The 20,968-nt window shown below is 36.0% G+C and overlaps 1 protein-coding gene across 2 annotated transcripts; it reads right to left on the reverse strand.

Annotated features, from left to right (window-relative positions):
• Positions 1–4,338: 4,338 nt before the first annotated feature.
• Positions 4,339–19,212, reverse strand: tbc1d10b (TBC1 domain family, member 10b). 2 transcript variants are annotated; one of them, XM_015054614.1, is made up of 10 exons: positions 18,753–19,212; positions 14,490–15,310; positions 12,643–12,742; positions 12,444–12,551; positions 10,760–10,866; positions 10,459–10,573; positions 8,554–8,619; positions 8,290–8,479; positions 7,292–7,446; positions 4,725–5,540 (listed from the first exon to the last, which is right to left on the reverse strand). In XM_015054614.1, the coding sequence occupies exons 2-10, from the start codon at positions 15,290–15,292 to the stop codon at positions 4,725–4,727; spliced, it is 2,460 nt and encodes an 819-aa protein (XP_014910100.1). In that variant the 5' UTR covers positions 15,293–15,310; positions 18,753–19,212. The 2 variants fall into 2 exon arrangements, with proteins under 2 accessions (XP_014910101.1, XP_014910100.1); XM_015054615.1 differs by lacking the exon at positions 18,753–19,212 and having other exon boundaries at positions 4,339–5,540; positions 14,490–15,292.
• Between the last annotated feature and the right edge of the window lie 1,756 nt (positions 19,213–20,968).

Consider the following 20,968-nt stretch of genomic DNA (forward strand, 5'->3'; position numbering starts at 1 on the left):
AATATATTACGGTTTATTACTCATCACAACTGTCATTATCGTCACTATAAATACATCAGTTGTCAATCTGAAGGAATGAATTTATTTAGCTATGATTTCATTTCACTTTCGCCACAGAGAGAGATGTAAACTTAAAAGACACAAAAGACATAACGGCATTGAGAGAAACACTTTAAGTACTTGCATCAGTGGAGTTATTCCCAACGAAGCAGCTTCATCATTAACGCAGAAATGACAGACGAGGATCAACTTTATTGTTTTAATTTATCCTCAGTATTGCAGAGCCAAGTGCTGAACCTAGAAATAGTGTCAGATTCACTTTTATCACATCGCTCTCTCAAATCGACGTCTAGTGAGGAGGAATTGCTCACGAAACGTCTGACAGTGTGCAGAAAAAAACAGACTGAAGCACAAAAATCTTTTTTTAGCTGATTTAACTGTGTGCTGCTGCTGCTGCACACATCAACAGTCGTGATGGAAGAAGGTTTGCATAGATGTGGTTTGTTACGTTACACCGATCTACGATGAAATATGAGATATGAAGGTAAATGACATCAAAGTCAGGACACAAACAATGAATCTGGAGGAGATGTTCAGTACGACGACTAAACTGCTGAACAGTTACAGACTCCATGTTTGTCCTCAGCCACCAAAAGGTTTTACACAAACTGTCCGGCACTATTTTACAACACCATATATGGCCATGGAAGACAAAAAGGAGAAGAGAAAATGTCCACCAAAAAAACTAAAACTAATCGCAAAAAAAATCTTGGAAAATTGTGAGTTCCAAAAATTTCCAAAAAATAATTAATTTTAAAATTAATGAAAGATTTAAAAAAAACAGCTCCAAGTCAAAAAGTTGCAATGAAAAAACCCTCAAATCTTGAGATTAATTTCAGAAATTTCCTAGAAAAAAAACATAGAAATTTGAGTTTGAAAAGACTAAAGTTTGCAAGAAAAAAATCAGAAAACTTTCAACTTTTGGAAATTTCCAAGTTTGAAAAGGAAATTTCCAAGTTTTTTCAAAAAAATATTTTTTTTAGATTCATCTGAAAATTTTAAGTTTTTCTTGCAAATTTTGGAATTTTCAAACTCAGAACTTTTCTTGCAAATTTTTTAAATTGATCTCAAAATTTATGAATATTTTCTCACAAATATTTGACTTGTGGAGATCAAAAGTTACAGAGTTCAATCTAGAAATTTCTGGATTTTTTTGGGGTATTTACTCCTTTTCCTTCCTACAGTGGCCCTGATTCGCCGTGGTTTTATGCTCAACAGGTTCAGTGCCGTTTAATGTATGCATAAAGGTTACAGTACAAAACACTGAGTGTAAATAGATTAGAGCCTTAGATTTAAAACACACGAAGACCTCGTCCCCGTTAAACCACCTTTAGGTGTTTCACACAGCACAAAGAGCTTTCCTCGTGTTTCTGCCTGAATCCATCGACTCACTTTGTTCAGTTTGTCCTCGCTTCTTTCTTTTAAACTCTGATCTTTTAATACTGTACGCCACTGAAAATAATTCAACCAGACCGACAATGAGGAAACTCAAAAGCAAAAGAAATGCATCAAGTTTGACGTGCAAAAAGTCCATCGTTCCAGTCCAACAGGTGTCTCTTCCTCTTAGAAAAATATTCAGATGAAAATAATAATTCATAATATACTATATTTGATTAAATTAACCTCCTTTGTACATAAATACACCCGGATGAGACATTAATGCTACATTGGCACACCCTGGCACCTTGCAGTAGGTCCTCAAGGCAGTGATTTCAAACAGATGAGTGAATAACTTCAATGGTGCAAGTGCAAAAAAAAAAAAAAAACATCCTTCATTGTTTAAGACCTTAAAAATCACAGTCTCACTGCTTAATGAGCTCAAGTTGTGAAATGTTGAATTGGATAAGATGTACAATTTGTTCATTTGGATTCAAATGAATACTACGGTATCTTTCTTTGTCCTACGAGTGCAAAAAAACACTTTCGTTTTTTAATATGAATAGAAACCTTTAATTATTTTCTCATGGACAGGAAACACCATAACAATGTCTCCTCTTTCCTTCAGTCTCCCGTGTTTTGTTTGCTCAGAAGTTTGGAATATTACAAATTTTTTCTTTTAACTTAAAAACAAGATTTAGGTGCACAAATTTGAACTTCTTCCAGAAGAGCTGCAGAGAAATATTCAACATTTCTTCTTGGCATAAATGGCAGAACTCAACTAAACCAATTGGTTTTACGTCACAAACGCCAATTTAACCAGCTTTATCTTCGCAAAAATGCTTCTTTTTGGATCATCAACACCAAAGTTTCACCCAGACTTTCCAGTTTAAATGGATCATGATGCGAATAGCAACACTGAATATGCTGGATCATCAGCGCCACTCAGTAAAGACTTATGTCATAATAACCATTATGCTTGGAAGAGTCAATATTACACTTCTTTATCTGTCAAGCACAGTGGTGGCAGCATTATGCTGTGGGCCACCAATGGTACTGATGGACAGACTAATAAAAAACGAATAACTAGTTTGAAATTTATTCATTTCACCTTGGAAAAAACAACAAAAACTGGTTTTCAAGGGATTAAATCAGTGATTAAATCAGGGTAGCATCAAGTTTTTAAAGTGATTTAAAATTAAAAGTATTCCTAAAGTTAGAGTTGGTTCAATAAATCAATTTTAGTTTTTCACGATTTTGGAAAGTTTAGGATAATCTGGATTTTTTTCCCCCCCACCAGCCCATTTCCTGTGTTTCCATAGTAACGAGTGATGTCAGCACGCCCAAGGCGGCCATCTTGTTTCATAAGCATATTTTACAGCTTTTATTTATTTGAACTTTGAATTCAGGTCAACTTTATGATGGGAAGTTGGAGCAAGATTCTTTTTTTTAGTTACAAGTATAAAATCAGTCGAAGTAATATGAGAATAAAGTTATAGTATTACCAGAATAAAGTCGTAATTAGGAGAATAAAGTCATAATTTTATGAGATGAAAAGCAACAAAAATTTTAAATGTTATATCCTGATAACTGGAGATTTTATCCTCATTAAAACGACTTTTTTCTCTTAATTTTAAATGTGTCTTTTTCTGTGAATGTTATGACTTAATATGTCGTCGTTCGACTCAGAAGGGATGATGAAATAAAAGTCAATTACAAATGACTTTCTGTCATTTGTAATTTCTTTTTCAGAACAGAAGTTGAGCAAAAAAGAAAAGAAAATGATTAAATTTGGATCTCGTATGAAAATATTCAGGCGTAATTTTGCCAAAAGGCATAAAAAATTATATCTTCTGTGCAAATTTAGAAGAAAAAGTATTAAATCTTAGATGTGTTTCCCATGAGTTCATTTTAATCAAGTTCTCAAATTTGTGCACCTGAATTTGATTTTTCAAACCCCTGTTTCTATTATTCCCCCTCAAAAACAAGCAAACGAACATTTCGGAGCGGCTCGGCGTTCGCCATCAGACGACATAGATAAAGTCACGGGTTTGGGAAGAACCACAGCAAGAGTTCAACTTTAGTTTGAAATTACATTTAAAAAAAAAAGAAAAAACGGAAAAAAAAAAAAAGCGAGCTGTTGGAGTCCACAACACATTTCACTAATCTACTAAGGCACACACACACACACATTTACAAAGACAATAAATACATCCTCGACATCATAAAAAGCGATTTTGTCTTCAGTGCCTACGTTTGAGATGTTTCATCCCCCGTAATCCAGTTAAACACAACGTACGGAGTGTTAATCCTGTCAGCTGCAGCTAGATTTTAATTTAAATTAATTTAACACACTATGGCACCACTTCTAAAGACTCCCTCGTGTTTCTGTGAGAACTGACAGACAAAAAAAAAGATAAAATATGTTTCTCGACCAAAAAAAAAAAAAAATCAGATCCACGCACTGCAAAAACACAAAGTCTTACCAAGTATTTTTTGTCTTGTTTCTAGACCAAATACCTCAGTACACTTCAAATAAGACAAAACTAAGTTAAAAGTAACTTTTCAGCAAGATAAAGGAGCTTTGGAGTGTTTTACCAAGACAAAAAGATGAGAATAAAGTCTTAATTTTACAAGAATAAAGTCGTAATAACACGAGAATAAAGTCGCATGAAAATAAAGTCATAACACGAGAATAAAGTCGTAATAACGCGAGAATAAAGTTGTAATAACACGAGAATAAAGTCGTATGAAAATAAAGTCGTAGGTTTACGAGAATAAATTCCAAATTTTACGAGCATAAAGTCAGAATAACATAATAAAGATGTAATAACACGAGAATAAAGCGGTAATATTGTGACTTTATCCTTGTATCATTTTAGGACCTTCTGCTCATTTTTCTATTATTTTCTTAGTGTCTGCCTAATATTCCGTTGTTATAAGTGAAATAATACAACTTTTCTCCTATTTCTTGCTGAAAAGTAAAAGTTAGTTTTGTTGTATTTCAAATGTACCAAGACGTTTGCACTAAAGTTTAGACTAAAAATCCCTGCTAATACTTTGTGTTTTTGCAGTGCAGCCTGTGCTCCAGTTGTGTTGTTGGGGGGAGAAAAGCATTGAGAGGTAATCCGCCCCTCCAGGTGCTTTTAAAACCATAATCCAGTCTTCATCATCTTCATCAGTCTTTCAAATATATAAAGTCTCAGAAATGACACAGGAAGTCGCCCCACCTTAATCAGGTTTTCTGTCTGTTTTTCCCTTTTTCCCCCCAACTATTGTGGGAAAAACTAGGTTGAATCTTTCGCCGCGGCCGTCGCTCCGTTCTCCTCCGTCCCTTTGTCCTTTTTCTTCCCCGCTTTCTTCTTCTCCTTTTCCTTCTTCGCTTTCTCCTTTTCAACTTTCTCCTTCTCTTTCTTCTCCTTCATCTTTTTCTTCTCATCTTCCTTTTCCTTCTTCTTGTCTTCTTTGCTTTTCTTCTTCTTCTTCCCTTCGTCCTCTCCGGACACAGATGGGGTTGTTTCTTTTGGCGGTTGCGGCGGCGGTTGCGGCGGCGGCAGCTGCGGTTGCAGCGGCGCGTTGTTGGCTGTCGGCGATGGGATTGTGGGAGTGATCTGCTCTGAAACGATCTTCGGCGACAGAGTGTTTGGCGGAGCCGGCTGGATTTGTGCTGAGCTGCTCTCCGCGGCTAACGGGCTCTGGACGTGCGGCGTTGCCGCCTTCGGAGCCGCGCTCGGAGGGATTGGCGGCTTCTGGCCTGACAATGAGGCGACAGGCGACTGACTCTCCGCCCCAGAAGGACCGGAGAAGGAGATTTTTTTAGGCTGGGAGAAGAAGGGAGCTCTGGATTTCCGGAAACCGGGCAGGGAGAGGAGGCTGGACGAAGCGCGCAGCGGCCCTGGCGGCGGCGCAGAGCTGCCCAGGAAGGAAAAGCTGCCGCCTGAGCTGATGGACGACGCCCGGCGCTTGTACTCAAAGATGGCTCTGGTGCCGTGGAGCCGGCGGCCCGGTTTGTGGGTCAGCTCACCTCTGGACTCCTTCCACTTCCTCACCTGGACGCTGCACTCCTTCTCGATGAGCGCCTCGGTCACCGGCAGCATTATGATCTGAGCACAGACAGAGGAAGTGAGATGAGGTGCCGCCTGGAAAATGAGTCATTACGCAAGTCTGTGTGTCTAACAGAAAAACAGAACCAAAAATCCGACCAAGTAGACGAGTTTCTAGTGCAAATATCTTATTTATGAACATTATGACTGGAAATAAGGATGCAATTAAACGGTTATTAGATTAAAATGAGTAGAAAGTTCAAGTTCCACTTATTTTCCTTTAGTTTAAGATTAAATACAAATATTACTCACATTGTACAGTAAAGAAGGGAATTAACACAAATATAATGAATTATTTTTCCTTGCTTTCTTCTGCATTATTATTACCATTATTAGTAGATTATTATTGTTATTTCTGGTTGTTTTTAATTGTATTTGTTGGTAAATAACAGAATTTATAAGTTGTACATTGGCAAGGTCATTATTCTCCCCGGTTGTTATTTACAATTATTATTATAATGAGTTCATATACTTTTTGTCAAGCTATGAGAATTAGCTTGTAATAATTTTGTTTATGTAAAATAATTTATTTACTGGTTCTTTTTCACTGCATATTTAACAGGCATATGAATATCATAAAGTTTTAGTTACAAATTTCTGATAATTATTGAGTTGATAAATAATATATTTTATTAAACTGGGGTAAAGGGTATAGGATTAAATAAGTGTTTACTTCTTCCTACTCCTTTTTAAACAGAAATGTAGAAGTAAACTAATTTTTTATTTTTATGTACACACATATTTTCTCTTGTCCTACTGACTGCTTGTTTTCGAAAACTTGTTTAAAGTAAATAAGTAAAATGAAAACGAAATGAACTTCTTGCTCTAAGTGAAGTAATCTGCCTGTGGAACTGGAATTTGGTTGCTAGGTGACGGCCTGGGCTAGGTGGGGGTTGCTAGGCAACGGCGCAGTGCCAGTTGAAAGTGCCATAAAGTAGCTAGTACTTTTACATCAATATAAAGAATTATTTACTGAAAACAAGCTCCTATATCTTACTGAAAAGTTACTTTTAAGTTTGTTTTGTCTCATTTCAAGTGTTGTTATAAGATTAGGACTGAAACTAATGTTTATTTTAGTTAGATATTATTTTATTGGTTATACAGATTTTTAAAAACGTATTTATTTAATATTTATTTTACAAGAATAAAAAAACCCTAGTGAAGGAGTCCTGACCAAGAGGCAGCAACAAATACAAGGAAAACTAAACAGCTTAAAAAAGAACAAAATATTTATTTTTTTAAATGAATAAAAAGCTAAGATTATTTATACAATATTAGAAATTAATTAAAATATGCAAACAAATTCCTTTTTGAATAAGGAAAAAATAGAATAGCTCAAAATGCAATAACATAGCATACATTAATATTATTATTTTTTATTAATTAACCAAATAATAATAGCAAAAGGTGCTTTGCTTAATAGAAAATATTTTTTTACAGAATTTTAATCTTGTGAAGCTAAAAGTACCACTTGAGTTTTATGGAGCACATATTTCCAGTTAAAGGGTTTATTTTTAACTTTAATGAAAAATAATAATTTTGTTCAGTTTTGGATTCATTTCTGCTCTGACTATGTTGTTCTTTCAGCAAATTGACCTTTTTTTTAGAGTTTTAGTTAACTAATTACTAAATTAGTTGACGATTATTTCAATAACTGATTAATAGTTTCAGCCCTGTGCCTGATTTTTGCACCAGAAACTACAGTGTAAATACTTGGTAATATTTTGTTTCTGCAGTTTGTTTCTGCTCACCTCCTGCACCAGCACGTCCTCCCGGATGGTGTCGGGTGAGATGTTCCTGAGCCGCTCCATGGTCTCGTACATTCCCTGCAGTTCCCGGAGTTTATCCACCGAGCCCAGCATCTGCTTCAGCAGCACCAAGCCCACGCGAAATATTATCTTCACTCCTACAACCACAGATTAAAAAAACATTTCTCTCAAGAGATGAGAAAGAAAAGTTAAATCTAGAGTAAAGCTGCAAGGGCCATTTGTGGCTTATTTACTGCTGTGAGTGTGTCGTCGTTTTTTTCAGCAAATGGGCTTTTTTCAGTCTCTAGAGTGAACGATTAATCGGTTACTAAATTAGTTGATGATTATTTCAATAATTGATTAATCTAGGTTAATTTGATTAATCTAGGTTAATCTGATTAATCATTTCAGTCCTACATGGTTTGTGAGCTGCCTTTACATGTGTGAGTTTTACAGAAACCAGGTGAAGTGAAAATTACGCCACCTGAGGAATTCTGGGTAGAAAATAATTACAAGCCAACATTTTTTTCTTTTATCTTAGTTGCAAAATGTATATATTTTTGTAGTTTTGCGCGTAGTTACCACTCTGAATATGTTCGGGTTTTTTATTAAACAAATAGCCTATTTTTTCCAAGTATGTGTATTCCAGTTAACAATTAATCGATTACTAAATTAGTTGACGATTATTTCAATAATTGATTAATCTAGATTGATTTGATTAATCGTTTCAGTCCTACATGGTTTGTGAGATTTTTTTTTATCTTATTGCAAAATTAAGATGAACTGAGCAAAACTGTATTTTTTGTTGTTTTAATTAGCTACCACTCTGAATGGTTTTTTTTTTTTCCAGCAAATTGTCTATATTTTTGAGTCTGTATACTCCAGTTAACGATTAATCAATTACTAAATTAGCTGATGATTATTTCAATAATCAATTAATCACAATTAATCGTTCCTGTCCTAAATTGAATTGTGACAAAAGAGGTAAAAGCGAGTTGTACCTTCACAGAAAAACATGTCCCAGACACGCAGCACAGAGGACCACGGCAGGGTGCGTGAGAATATGCACATGAACCACTCCGTCATGTAGAGGATCGGGTCAATCTTGAATTTCTTGAGGTGGCGGTACGCCATCGGACACGTGCGCCGCAGGAGAGAGAAAAAGATCTCGCCGTCCAGCTGAATCGCTTCCTAACAAAAAGAAAGGGAAAGTTAACAATCCTGAGAAATGGAGAAAATGAAAACGGGTCGCTTCGTTCGCTCACCAGGCCGGCGCTGTAGTAGCCAGGGAGATACTTCTCACAAATCTGGACCAGGCACCAGAAAGCTTGCTGCGAAACACAAAATTAAGCCTTATTTAAGTTTACAGAAAGACACAGAAAACCTTTAAAGGTTACTGCAATGCAGCATTTGCAACTTTATATTTCTATATTTTCAGCTACTATAAAAAGTATTCAACCCTTTGGATGCTAAACCCTGTGCAAAAAAATCTCTAAATAATGTTCTAGCTAAGGTTTCTGGCATTTAGCAAATATAAATAACTTTTGTAATTCTAACCAACGTAAACAAGAAAAGTTTAGTCTCACTTTACACAGTGGAAAAAAAAGTGCTTCTCTTTTTATTCGGTGTATGTAAATATCTGGTTTCAACTGTAAATAAAGCTTTCCAAATTTAGGATTTTAATCAAACATTAGATTGCAATTTATTATAAAACTGTTCAGTTTGAATATCAACCACTGTCACGGACTTTATACAGAAATCCAGCACTTTCCAAACCTTGAACAAAAAGAGTAAAACATCCAAGAGGGTAAATACTTCTTATATCACTGCATGTTGTCTCTTGGTTTAGCGTTTATAAGCAGATGAGGCTTTTTCACACCAAAAAAATATTTTTTTCATAAGTTCTGGACTTTTGCTGAACTCCCTCTCTATTTCTGCCCACTTCCTGCATTTAGACGCTACGCTACAAAAAAAGAGTCTCAGTTAATATGGATCCTTCAAAGGTAGATGCAAAACATAATTTTTAACTTCTAAATGAGTCGTCCTAAAAACTACAAACACTTCCTTCTTGTTGATGTCTGTATCTGCAGCTGCGGTAAGCTCCTTCTGCTGTGTCCGTGTTTTGTTTTTTCCACTATGCCCACGCTCTTCTGTGGTGTGTACGCCGAGTGGGCACAAGCTGACACCAAACTCGAAAAATGATTTCTAATTTCTAACGAAACGAGGACTGTGTGCAAGAAAAACAAGCGGTAAGCGTGTGACACACTGACATTAACTAATCTTCCTGTAATCTGGTCTTGCATCAAGCTGGAATTATAACGCCGTTTATGTAACAGTGGAGCAAAAAGAAGCGATAGTTGCAAAATGCAGGTAAAAATGTTTAGATTTTTACTGAGGAAAATCTGTTCCCATCACTGTTTACTCTAAATAAAGTCCAACAGACTCAACTCAGATGTCCACTTGTGTGTAATTTCAATTTAAATCAATTAAAAAACACTTAATTTATCTCAAAAGGAAATTGAATGTCAGGACTCCAGCAGCAGTCAGTCTTCCAACGTTTGTCAAGAGGCCTCTGACTGAAGAAACCATCACTGTATGACTGTTAGCTCAACATTCAAACAGCAGAGAGGATGTTCCACAGTAGCATGAGCTGGAGGACAACTTTAGCTGCTAATCCACCTCGTTTGCTTTTGCCATTCCTCTATAAATCTCTGTCTGGCCGTATAGTTTGAAATCTATCAAAGAGATGTACAATTAATTGTCCGAAAGTAAACAAAGAATCAGAGCTAAAATCTTTCCAGAAATGCCTCAATCAAAAAATTATGAACAAAGAAGAAAATCAGAACGAGCTGCTCCATGATGCTGCCACCGCAACACAAAAAAACAACTTAAAAACCTAACAGACAGACGGAGCTAAAACTTAATGACAAATCTAAGTTTGAGCTTTTTTATTTGTGCTAGTTTGTGCAACAAAGTACAAAAGAATGAAGTTTGTGGTTATGAGATGTCACTTTTTGTTAGGCTAAAGCTAAATAAATCTGAATATTCTGATGTACATGTGGCATAACTTCATGGTAACTGAACATTTATAAAAATATCAGTAATTTTGTACAGGTTATTGCAGAATTATCATATTTGTTTCCTAAATGAGATGATGGGGAAGCTCTAACCTCTGCAGGCATGTGCATGAGCAGCACCGCCGCCACGGGAGCCTGGGCCTGGCAGTAGCCCTCATCAGGCCGGTACACGGTGTAGGCCTTCAGGATGCGGTACAAATCCTGCTGCCTGCAAAAGCAAACACATCGAGAATGAGACTTTGTTAAAATGCCAGCTCTTCTGAGGTTTTATGGTGAAAATTTTCTCTCTACTCCTGGAAAAAAAAGCACTTTTCTTAATGTTTATGGGCCACTTCTGCTGCGCCGCCTTTGTGGGAAATGCTAGGCTACTTTTCGATCAGAGCTGCACATTTACCCATGACCGCCGCGCGCAGCAAACATCTCGTGAAAAGGAAACTGCCGGTGGAGATCTTTCTCGATGATGTCCAGCCATTTAGCCTCACCCGGCTCTCTCTCCAGCTCCTGCAGTGAAAGCAAAACAAGAAATGTGTCATTTTATTATACAACTCAAGATTATTTTAGTCATCAACTATTCTGACGATTAATCGGATAAAAAAAATTGGCACATAGTACAGATTCTCCATTTAGGTTTAATATATATACATCAGAAATTCACAAAAATACTCTTATAATTAACACAATTCAATTCCTTCTTTTAATAAGAAAAAATGTTTAATGAGAAAATAAACATCTTATTGCCAAAAAAGCAACATAGCGTTTAGTGAAGCTAAAAAAACAACAACTTCTAACATCAACATGTGAAAAGCTCAACCTTCTCTGTTGATTATTTTTGGGATTAAACAATTAATAACTGAACAGCAAACTGTGCTTCAGTTCCTTTCTTGTGGAAACTGGTGAAGTTAAAACTATTTAAACCTGAGGAATTCTGGGTAAAACATTTTTCCAGACTAAGAATTTATCTTAAAATGTTATACTTTTTCTACAGTTTTGGCTTAATTACTTTGAGTTTGTAAACTCTAGTTAACAATTAATCGATTACTAAATTAGTTGACAATAATTTTTTTAAAATTGATTAATAAAATTAATAATTTCATCCCTAATTCATTCTTCATCATCTTTTGACTCCATGTAAATCCTGGAAAATGCATCATGAGGTTTTAGGTGAAGAAGTTCAAAAGAAATTGTTTTTTGTTTTTTTTAAATGAATGCTTTTTTGGAACAAAATAAGGAGTAAACCTTCAGACTGGGACAAAAACCAGAGCCGACAGAGAGAGGATTACCTGTTAAGAAGATTACACCTCATTGTGTCTGCAGCCATTTTGTACCTCTAGATTTAAAGCTCTCAGTCCAACTTTTAGTCAGATATCGAACAGACTGTGTAGCATCTATACTGGCAGCTAGAAACAAAAAGCAGGGCTGCAACTAAAGATCAATCTATCCACCTGATAAACGATTAATCGGATAAAAGATTTCTGGGCACATTCTGTCAACTTTTTCATTTAAATGCATTTTAACATATTAGAAACACATTAAATTTTGCAAATAACTAATTAAATTCCTTTTTATATAGGAAAATAAAAATGTTATTGCCTAACATGGCGTTCCTTTAATGCAGCTGGAAAGAAAATATTTGAGACATCAACAAGTGAAAAGTGCATCTCTTTCTGCTTGACATCAAAACTGTTTATGTCAATCAATGCTTATTTTTGGATTAATTGATTAGTAATTGGATGGCAAAAGATTCTTAATAGGAGATTTTTTTGTATTTTTTCTCAGAATTTGAATCAACTGAAGCTAACATTGCCACTTGGGGAGTTTTTGGTTGAATATTTCAGGTTTTTATTTTATCTTTAATATTTTTTGTACAGTTTTGGCTCCATTACTGTTCTAAATGCGTTTTTTGAGTCTGCAAACTGCACTTAACTGCTAACAGTTACTTCAGTCATTGATTAATCGTTTCAGCGCTAAAAAAAGGGTTTGATAATTAATCCTACAAGGATTTAAAAGTTAAGATAACAAAAATCTAACGTAAAAAGATTAGATTTTAGGAATAAAAAAAATGAAGTGATGAATTTTACATCAAATTTTCCCGGGTTTGCCTCCAGCAGCTCTTGGCTGTCGGACAGCAGCTGCCAGGCTTTGGATCTGAGGGACGACGGGATTCCCTTCCTGCAGCGCAGCTTCACCTGAAGTTCACAGAAAGTTCACAACTTAAATGCATAAAAGAGTAAATTTAAAACAAAACGTAAATCCTTCAGAGGAATTGCCGTTGCGTACCTTTTGGAAGCGATGTTTGACCCACTTGTCCCAGTGGCAGAACATGTCCAGCCACTTCAACTCCCTTTGCCTCGCAACTTCAACTCGAACTTCCTTTTCACTAAATGACAATAATAAAAAACATTTTACATGACAAAACGGTACATTTTCTTATTAAATTCCACACCTTTATTTTGTGCAGTATTGATAAACGTCGCTTACAGAGACTGAAAACTCAAAATTCAGGAAAAAAAGGAGTAAATGTCAAAAAATTAAGTTTTCAGATTAATCTTAGAAATTTTCTAGGAAAAACACGGACATTTCTGAGCTCAAAAGTTTGTGAGAAAAATTCTTAAATTTTGAGATTAAGCTAAGAAACTTTCTAGAAAAATGTAGGAAATTTCTAAGTTTGAAAAGTTAGATATTTACTAGAAAAAAAATTTTTAGATTAATTTCATAAATTACTTTTAGGAAAAACTTGGAAATTTCTCCGTTTGAAAAGTCAGAAATTTGCTAGATAAAAAATTCAGAGATTTTTAGATTAATGTCAGAAATTTTCTCGAAAAACCCCCAGAAATTTCTGAGGTTGAAAAGTCAAACATTTCTGACTTCTGACACAAGCATTTTTTTCTAAAAAATTTCTGAAATTGATCTCAAAATTTGAGAGTTTTTGGCAGAAATCTGCTCCACGTTTTTTGTCTGCAACAGCCAGAATTTAACTCCATGTGTGATAAATCAATTTATTATATAGGTTTTATTTAAAAATATTGAATTTTTTCTCCATTTTTAAATTTACTGAGATTTATCTGCAATAGTGGAAGTGTTCGGTCACAAAGCAGAACAAACAGAGCAGAAAATTACATCTAAAAACCTAAATTATTTATCAGTGGAAGTGCAATTAGTCTGACAGATAAACAGAAGCCAATCTGAGCAGAAAATAGGAAGAGAGCCGATGGTGTGTGTGTGTGTGACACCACAGAAACACACACAGTCAGAACAGACTGAGTCAGAAAAACGCTCTCAGCACTATTTGAGTCAGACCAGAGGAGAGATAAAGGACAGAGATACGTTTAGTGCTGCAGAAAGGAAAAGGAGCAACACAAGGACGATCAGAAAGTAAATGCATGGAATCAATAATGTACAGATTTTATTCATTAAGCAAAAACCTCTCTTATGTCATAAAACCTAACTCGCCATGAGTCTTTTACATTTCATTGATCGAGTCACATTGACTGGTTTGTGTTCATGCCACTGAATATTTAAAGGTTTAACTCATGCAGAATCATTTTTCTCCAGGTATTTTCTCCTGTTCTTGAATCCTGAACCCTGATTCTGCACCATCACTGCTTCAGGTGCCGTTCTGGATAGATTTCTTCATTTTCTTCAGATCAGGGCAAGCTGTGCTGATCTTTTCGTCTACTTCCTGTTGTCAGGAAGCGTCTATTTTATAGTTTTCTGACTGTCCTGGTTCCCAGCTTTCAAAAAGTGTTTTCACACCTGATAAATTGGTAGATTTGGTTCGATTTGGGGAGGAAAACTGCAACATTTCAGGATTGAAACTGACAATTATTTGAGTCATGATTATTCTGACGATTTATTTAACCGCAGTTGCTTTTTTATGTTAAAAATACATTAAACAACTAAGTTCCTTTTATAAACAAGAAAATGAATGTTTTATTGCCTGAAATGCAATAACATAGCATTCCTCTCTAGCTGCATCTATAAAAACTTCCAATATCAACATGTGAAAATCTCAGCCCTTTCTGAGAGTCTTATTCTCCAAACTGGGATCTGAATGGATGAAGTTTTTGATCATATGAGAAGCAGATGATCAAACATAAAGACAGGGAGTGTTAGCAGTGACTTACCCACTGTCGCTGTACTGATTGCCACCCAGGAACCCGTACTTATCGGTGCGTCTCAAGGTGAGCCCGTTGATCTCAGAGTCTGAGCCCACAGAGCTCCCGTCCTCTCCCAACCCGGACAGCGACTCCAGCGTTCCTGACATCAGGCTGGCCGAGTCCAGGTAGCTAAGCGTGTCCGGCGCCGGTTTTGGTTTGGGGTACGACAGCGGGCCGACTGGCTCTTTGATCACAGGCAAAGTTGGGCTCGACGGCGCCGCTCTGGTGGACGTAGTCGGCAGCTCTTCAGCGACCGGATCCGGGTTTGGGGACGGCGGTGGCGGCAGCTCATTTTGAGGTTTTTGTGCTTGCGGTGGCGGCTGAGGTTTCTCCTGATCGTCAGTCGATGATGTTGCAGGGTTGAAATCTGTACTGGTTTGCGGCTGAGCGACGTCGATGACGGGGTCCGGGTTAGAGGAAACATGGACGCTCGGGTACAGATTGGGGCCAGGGTTTAAATCCGGAGACAACGGCTCCTGCGTGGTTTTTATCTGGGCTGCAGGTTGGGAAGAACCGGACTCTGCAACAGATTGGCCGCCGGTCGCCGTTTCCTGATTCTTCCCTGCTGGCTCCTCTGTCTCAGGTTGAGCAGTCGTGGTCGGACCTCTTGAAAGTGCTGAAGAAGTGTTTCCAGTCAAAGCTTTGTCGTTGTAGAGGGAAGACTTCGGCAGAGGCAGCTCATTCACAGAGTCGGGGCAGCTGGAAGCTGGAGCGGCACTGGGGTCGCCCAGCTGAGGTGGAGAAGGAGGCAAGGTGGACAGCTCAGCCATGGCTCCAATTTCAGGTCTCTGGGACAAATTAAGAGAAAATAAATTACAAAAAACAGACAAAATGGTTTGGCGACAAGTTGATCTAATCAATCAATCAAATTTCTGGTGTTTGGAGATTTAATCTTTGGAGAATCTGGATTATTTTTCACCAATACACTTCAATGATTTCCATATTTCAGCACACCCAAGGCGGCCATCTTGTTTTTACGGATTTAATTGATCACCGCTATGAATTCAAATCAACTCTGCGAAAAATATTGGGTCAAGCTACGTTTATTTTTAATGCAGAAAAAGTCATAATTTACAAGAATACATTCACAGCTATAAGAGAATAAAGTCATATGACAATAAAGTTGAAATAAAATCAGTAAATAAAGTGGTAATATTAGAATATCAGCACAAAAATTAAGCAATTTTTTTACTGAAGCTTTTTTCTCATTAAAACTAATTTCTCATCATTTTAAGATGTAAATGTGATAAAATTGCATCTTTATTGTGATAATATTCTCATAATTAATCAAAAATTCTTGTAATACTCCGTCATTCAACTTACAAAAGGCTGATTGAAATAAGACTTTCTGAAAATATCAACATTTGTAATTTCTTTCTTATAAGAAAAAATATTGAAATCAGATTTGGAATAAAAAATAATTAGATTGTATTTAGTTACAGTAGTTTAAATAAGTACAGAAACACCAAATAAATGAACAAATCTAGACTTTTTCTTCTTAGTGTAACATTTTAAAAGGTTAACTGCATTTAAAAAGTGTTGCTTTTCAGCAAGAACCACTTGAAACTAAAGTACATGATGGTAATAAGCAATTAGAAATGAATAATTGAGTTGTTTTTCCATCTGGCTTCATCCAATAAGTGACTCATTTCTGGCTCAGATTTGCACTAAAATTACAATAAGCGAGAAGGCGGGACTTCCCGTTTTTCTCAAAACAATACCAACAAGCTGGATGAGCCTCTTTAACAGCATGCTTTGATTTCTAACCCAGACCATGACTAAATCTGGAGTTTTTTCCAATAAAAAGTGTTGTGTAACAGGCAGTGGGCAGCTTGAAGTAGAAACTGAAACTCTGGGTAATAGAAATTATGAAGTTTTTGTCGAATTCAAACTCTGCTGGCAACCTGGGTAGACGTGTCACAATAACAAATTTAGGGACAAATTGTCCCAAAAATTATTGCAAAAAACAATAATATTGTCATTTTGAGGCAATTTTGACCCAATATCATAACAATAATGGATAAAAGATTTAAAAAAAAAGAAAAAAAAAACTTAAAATGGAGTATGAAGTCTCTGTAACAAAAATTTTATTAAAAAATATTCAGTTTAGACAGGGAAAACAGGCAAAAAGGACAGGTAGTGCAAAATCAAAATGGCATCTTTCAGTAATATTAGAGGGAAATAACTCCAACAAATGTTTTCCAAATGGACATTAGTGTGCTCATTTTAAACTAATTTATCAAATGGTTAATTAATTTATGCTATTACAGGAAGATATTAAGTGCTGACTTATATAGAGAAGAGGTTTGTGAAAAACATTAACAGCAGAAGTACAAATACTTGCGCAAATTGACATTTTTCTAAGAAATATTTTTCTTAGTATTTTCTTCACAGAATAAATTTACATAAATTAAAGGTTTGTGGATTTTTTTTTTACATTTTAGAGTGAGATTATGCAACTTTAATACAACTTTTACTTTATTTGAAGGCATTTTATACATCTTTATTTGCTAACAAAAGCTACCTACACTAATTTACAAACAATAGAGGCTTTACGCTGCATTTCCTCTTCTGCTAAACCAGCTGAATTTACATGTTTAAAGGAACTTCTCATAGAAGTAGAATGACAGCCTAAATAATCTGAAAAACAAAAGGAAATTCTCATTTATAAGAACTCTAAGAAAGAAAAATAACCAAAAATCTTGAGTAACAATGTTTGGTTAATCATGTTCATTTATTTTGTTGTTAATCAAACGGGAAGGTTGACAAAGCAACACGAAGATGGTAAACTAAAGTTGTTTTTACATGTTTGACCAAAGCTTATGGTGTATTCAAATGTGTAGTACTGGTGCATAGTTATCAAATAAATTTGTAATTTAGCAGATTCAAGTCTCTGTTTTAAAAAAAAAATAAACATTTGAGTGAATTGAGCTGTTTTTCTGTTTTGCATTGGTATCAGAGGATACCAAACCTCAGATATCAGTATCGGAAGTGAAAAAAGTGGATATTTAAATGTTTTTTTTATTTGCCAAAATGTCTGCAAATACATTTTCACTCTCAATATGAACTATTTTCAGTAGATTTAAAAAGAAAAAAAAATCTTAAATCAAGTTTTTTAGGTTTGCGCAAAGCAAATACAACACAATCGCAAAAATACTTTTTTATTTGTGGGTTTATGATATTTTAAAGCTGTTTTCAAACTAATGGGAAATTTTTAAACTGTTTAATTACACTGTGAAAAGACACACCACTTAATTAAAGTTACTATATAATCTCATATTTATAAGATAAGCAAAAAGGTTTATGGTAAACATTAATGCTTATTGTTAAAGACACAGACATGTAAACCAGTTAAAAACAAGTAGACAGAGTATCCAAAAATTTACTCAAATAAGAGTAAAAATGTATTTGGTAAAAAATCAATTCAAGTATTGAGTAACTGACCAAATTATCAATCATCTAATATTGAAAATTACTTAAGACAGACAAAAATATAAAGTTAAGTGGAAATTTTTGGCATTTTAAAAACCAAAATGACAATAATTCATACAATTAACAAAAAATAAAACAAATTTTTCCAAATCAGATTCTTTCAATAAAAAAAACTTATGAAACTCTAAAAAAATCAGCAGGTGAGTGTCTGGTGAATTTTTGGATAAAACATGTTTGTTTTTCATTCAGTGGGTAACAATTACAAGGAAATGTGACTGAGTAAATGTAATAAAGTAAACTAGTTATAAATGTAACTAGTTACTACCTAACTGGTTAAAAACAATCTTACCGTCTCTTATAGAGCTACCAATATAGGAAGTTAGGTTATTCATACTCAGATGCTTTATAGAAAATGCAATAAATAAAGCTGCGGCTGTAATTTATAGATGAACTAGTACGACAGCATGCAACCTCAACAAAGCGTCCGGACCACCATGGTGATCCAGTACTTTGCTGAGAAAGCAGCTTCATAAATGTTGTGGTTGTCCCACGCAGCTAGCGGTAAGGTGCCTCAGCAGCAGCAGCAGCAGCAAATAGCATCGCCGTCTTTGTTGTCATATCCTCTCTGAAGGCCAAAGCGACTCAACTTCCCGATTCGGGGCTAATGGTTTACTAATAGCTGACAGTTAACACCCTCATTGCCTGAGGAGGCCCTGAGCGAGCAGTGAACAGCGTCCACGGCCTCGCCCTGCCCAGCGCCCCGGTCAGACGCAACTTCACCTCCGCCATTCAACTCACCAACAACCGGCGTGTCACTGCGGTCCGTCCGCCTGGATAGCCAGGGGGTTGCTGCGGTCACCTTTCCCCGCCACAGCTCCGGTTTCAGCAAAAACTATTGCGTTTGCAGAGAATATGAACAGGCTAGTCCCCGGATCGGAACCGCTACACGGGCTGAGCAGTGAGAGGAGCAACCGTCCGGCTAACTTAGCTTATATTAGCCTAATGTAGCTATTAGCATTACGGCTGTTAGTGTCCCGTTTTACTGGCTAGCTAAATGTCTCAAAAAGATTTGCGGAATTACTGCATTTACTCCCATTAAATAAAGGCGACCGTTTAGGTAAAACGTTTACATTCTGAATTAAAGAACACGCTATGTGTCATAAATTTATCCTGGTACAGCCGCAGGGTGCATCCATCCAACACGGACAGCATTTCCTACTGACAGCTGCGTGCGGGTTCTCGTGAATGTAGACGGGTGCGCGCACGTGAGGTAGCCTCCCTTCCGTACACAACCACTTTAACCGCAACTGTCTACTGAAAGAACGTCAAATAAACAAGTTTTCCGCAACTGTCTACTGAAAGAACGTCAAATAAACAAGTTTTCCACGGTATAATTGCTAAAAACGATTCACTAACAATGTGAGAGATAATTTAATCCTAAAATTCAGATAACTAAATAAAACAACGGTTGCGCTTCTCTCAAATAATTTGTTATATGAATTTTGACCACTAGATGGAGCTATGCTCATATTATCAATAAGCCCAAATCCATGGAAACGCTGTTGTGATAAACCAAAACACAAGTCCATACAAGAAAACCTGAACAATTTTCTTTTATTTTTGTTAGTTTCAGGAGAGGATACAATTATCCCAGTAATTCTGTCTGTATCTCAGGCACTTTATAAGTAATTGCTACCTTTTATCTGCCTTTCATCACTACTGGCCCAGAAATTCCCTATTTAATCCTTTTTATTTCCTAAACAGGATCAAAACTGAGCTGCTGCTGCTGCTCAATCAATCAAAATGCCTGGTTACCAAACTTTCCAGCCTCTGATCAGCAAAATAAAACTTTAAGAGGCCAGTGAAGCCCGAACCTTGGTGGAGCACAACAGCGTTTTTGCTGAGTCAGTTAAAAGCTGTTGCAATGGCAACTCAATCAACATCAACCAATATGTGTTATATTTATAGATTCAAGACCTGCTTTTTTTTATTTATTTTTTTACTCTTTTAAGTGCAGATGCTTTTTTTGTTCTATGTTCATATTGTTTTCTCAAAGCCATCGTTGGTGGTCGTTGCAATTATTCAGTTATTCCCTCACACTAAGCCTGGATGTGCTTGAGGTTTCTCTCCACTGCCACCACATCCTCATCAATCAATGACTCATTAAGCTGACTGGGATTCCTAACTTTGACTAAAAGGCAATATAAACTCACTCAAACTCTTAAAAATCAAGGATCAGATGGGGCTGTGTGTTTCATTAAAAGTCAACATGACTGGATCATGTATTCATGGTGTCGGTATAAATACATTTTCTGTATTTGTTTTAGACATTTGGTGCAATTTAAATAAACTGAACTGGCTTTGGAGGTCTCATTATCTCCGACTTTCTCATGAATTTACCAAAACTAAGTTAGTATTTGTCATATTCTCACCTTTATGGACACATAGTTACTTAAACATTATTGGATGATTTACATTCAAAGTTTCAAACATGGATTTCTTTGGCTTCATATCCAGAAATGAAAACATTGCTAGTAAGTCATCTTAATAGGGGAATATTTTGCCACTTATTGTCTATTTTCCAAGCCGTTTAGTCACATCTTTGGAGGAATCAATTAAGATAATTTTAAACTGAATTTTTGCAGCGGTCCTGATAGTGTTTCACATATCACTTATGGATCCGGACCTTTATTTATGGATTAAATGAAGAAATTATGTTTTATGTATTCTTAAAAGGAAAACACGTCCCTGAAATCATATTTTAAGTCTCCAGACAGAACGTGAATATTTATTTCCATCGATCCACTGTCTCACTTTTCTGTTGTAGTTACAGATGCTATGGAAATCCTCAGAAACAGGGGGACTCCCTGCAAACATTGTGATCATTTCTCTGCCCAGGAACTCCCTTTCACTTTGGCTTAGTCAGACTGGTAAAATGTAATCCAGCTGGATCTTGTGGCAAGTTTCTACAAGACTAAAATGGGAGTTGGCCCAATGCATAAGCAAATTACGTA

Source organism: Poecilia latipinna, unplaced genomic scaffold (assembly GCF_001443285.1).
Source record: "Poecilia latipinna isolate Pla-1442-1.1 unplaced genomic scaffold, P_latipinna-1.0 Scaffold1264, whole genome shotgun sequence".
Taxonomy (NCBI): domain Eukaryota; kingdom Metazoa; phylum Chordata; class Actinopteri; order Cyprinodontiformes; family Poeciliidae; genus Poecilia; species Poecilia latipinna.

Bases quoted from the DNA above. Each gene is read 5' to 3' on its own strand.
- tbc1d10b (XM_015054615.1), bottom strand. From the start codon at position 15,292: ATGGCTGAGCTGTCCACCTTGCCTCCTTCTCCACCTCAGCTGGGCGAC. The intron at 12,552-12,642 runs GTACGCAACGGC...TGTGAACTTCAG, and splicing joins TCAAACATCGCTTCCAAAAG to GTGAAGCTGCGCTGCAGGAA. The intron at 8,620-10,458 runs GTTAGAGCTTCC...TGTGTTTCGCAG, and splicing joins TCATGCACATGCCTGCAGAG to CAAGCTTTCTGGTGCCTGGT.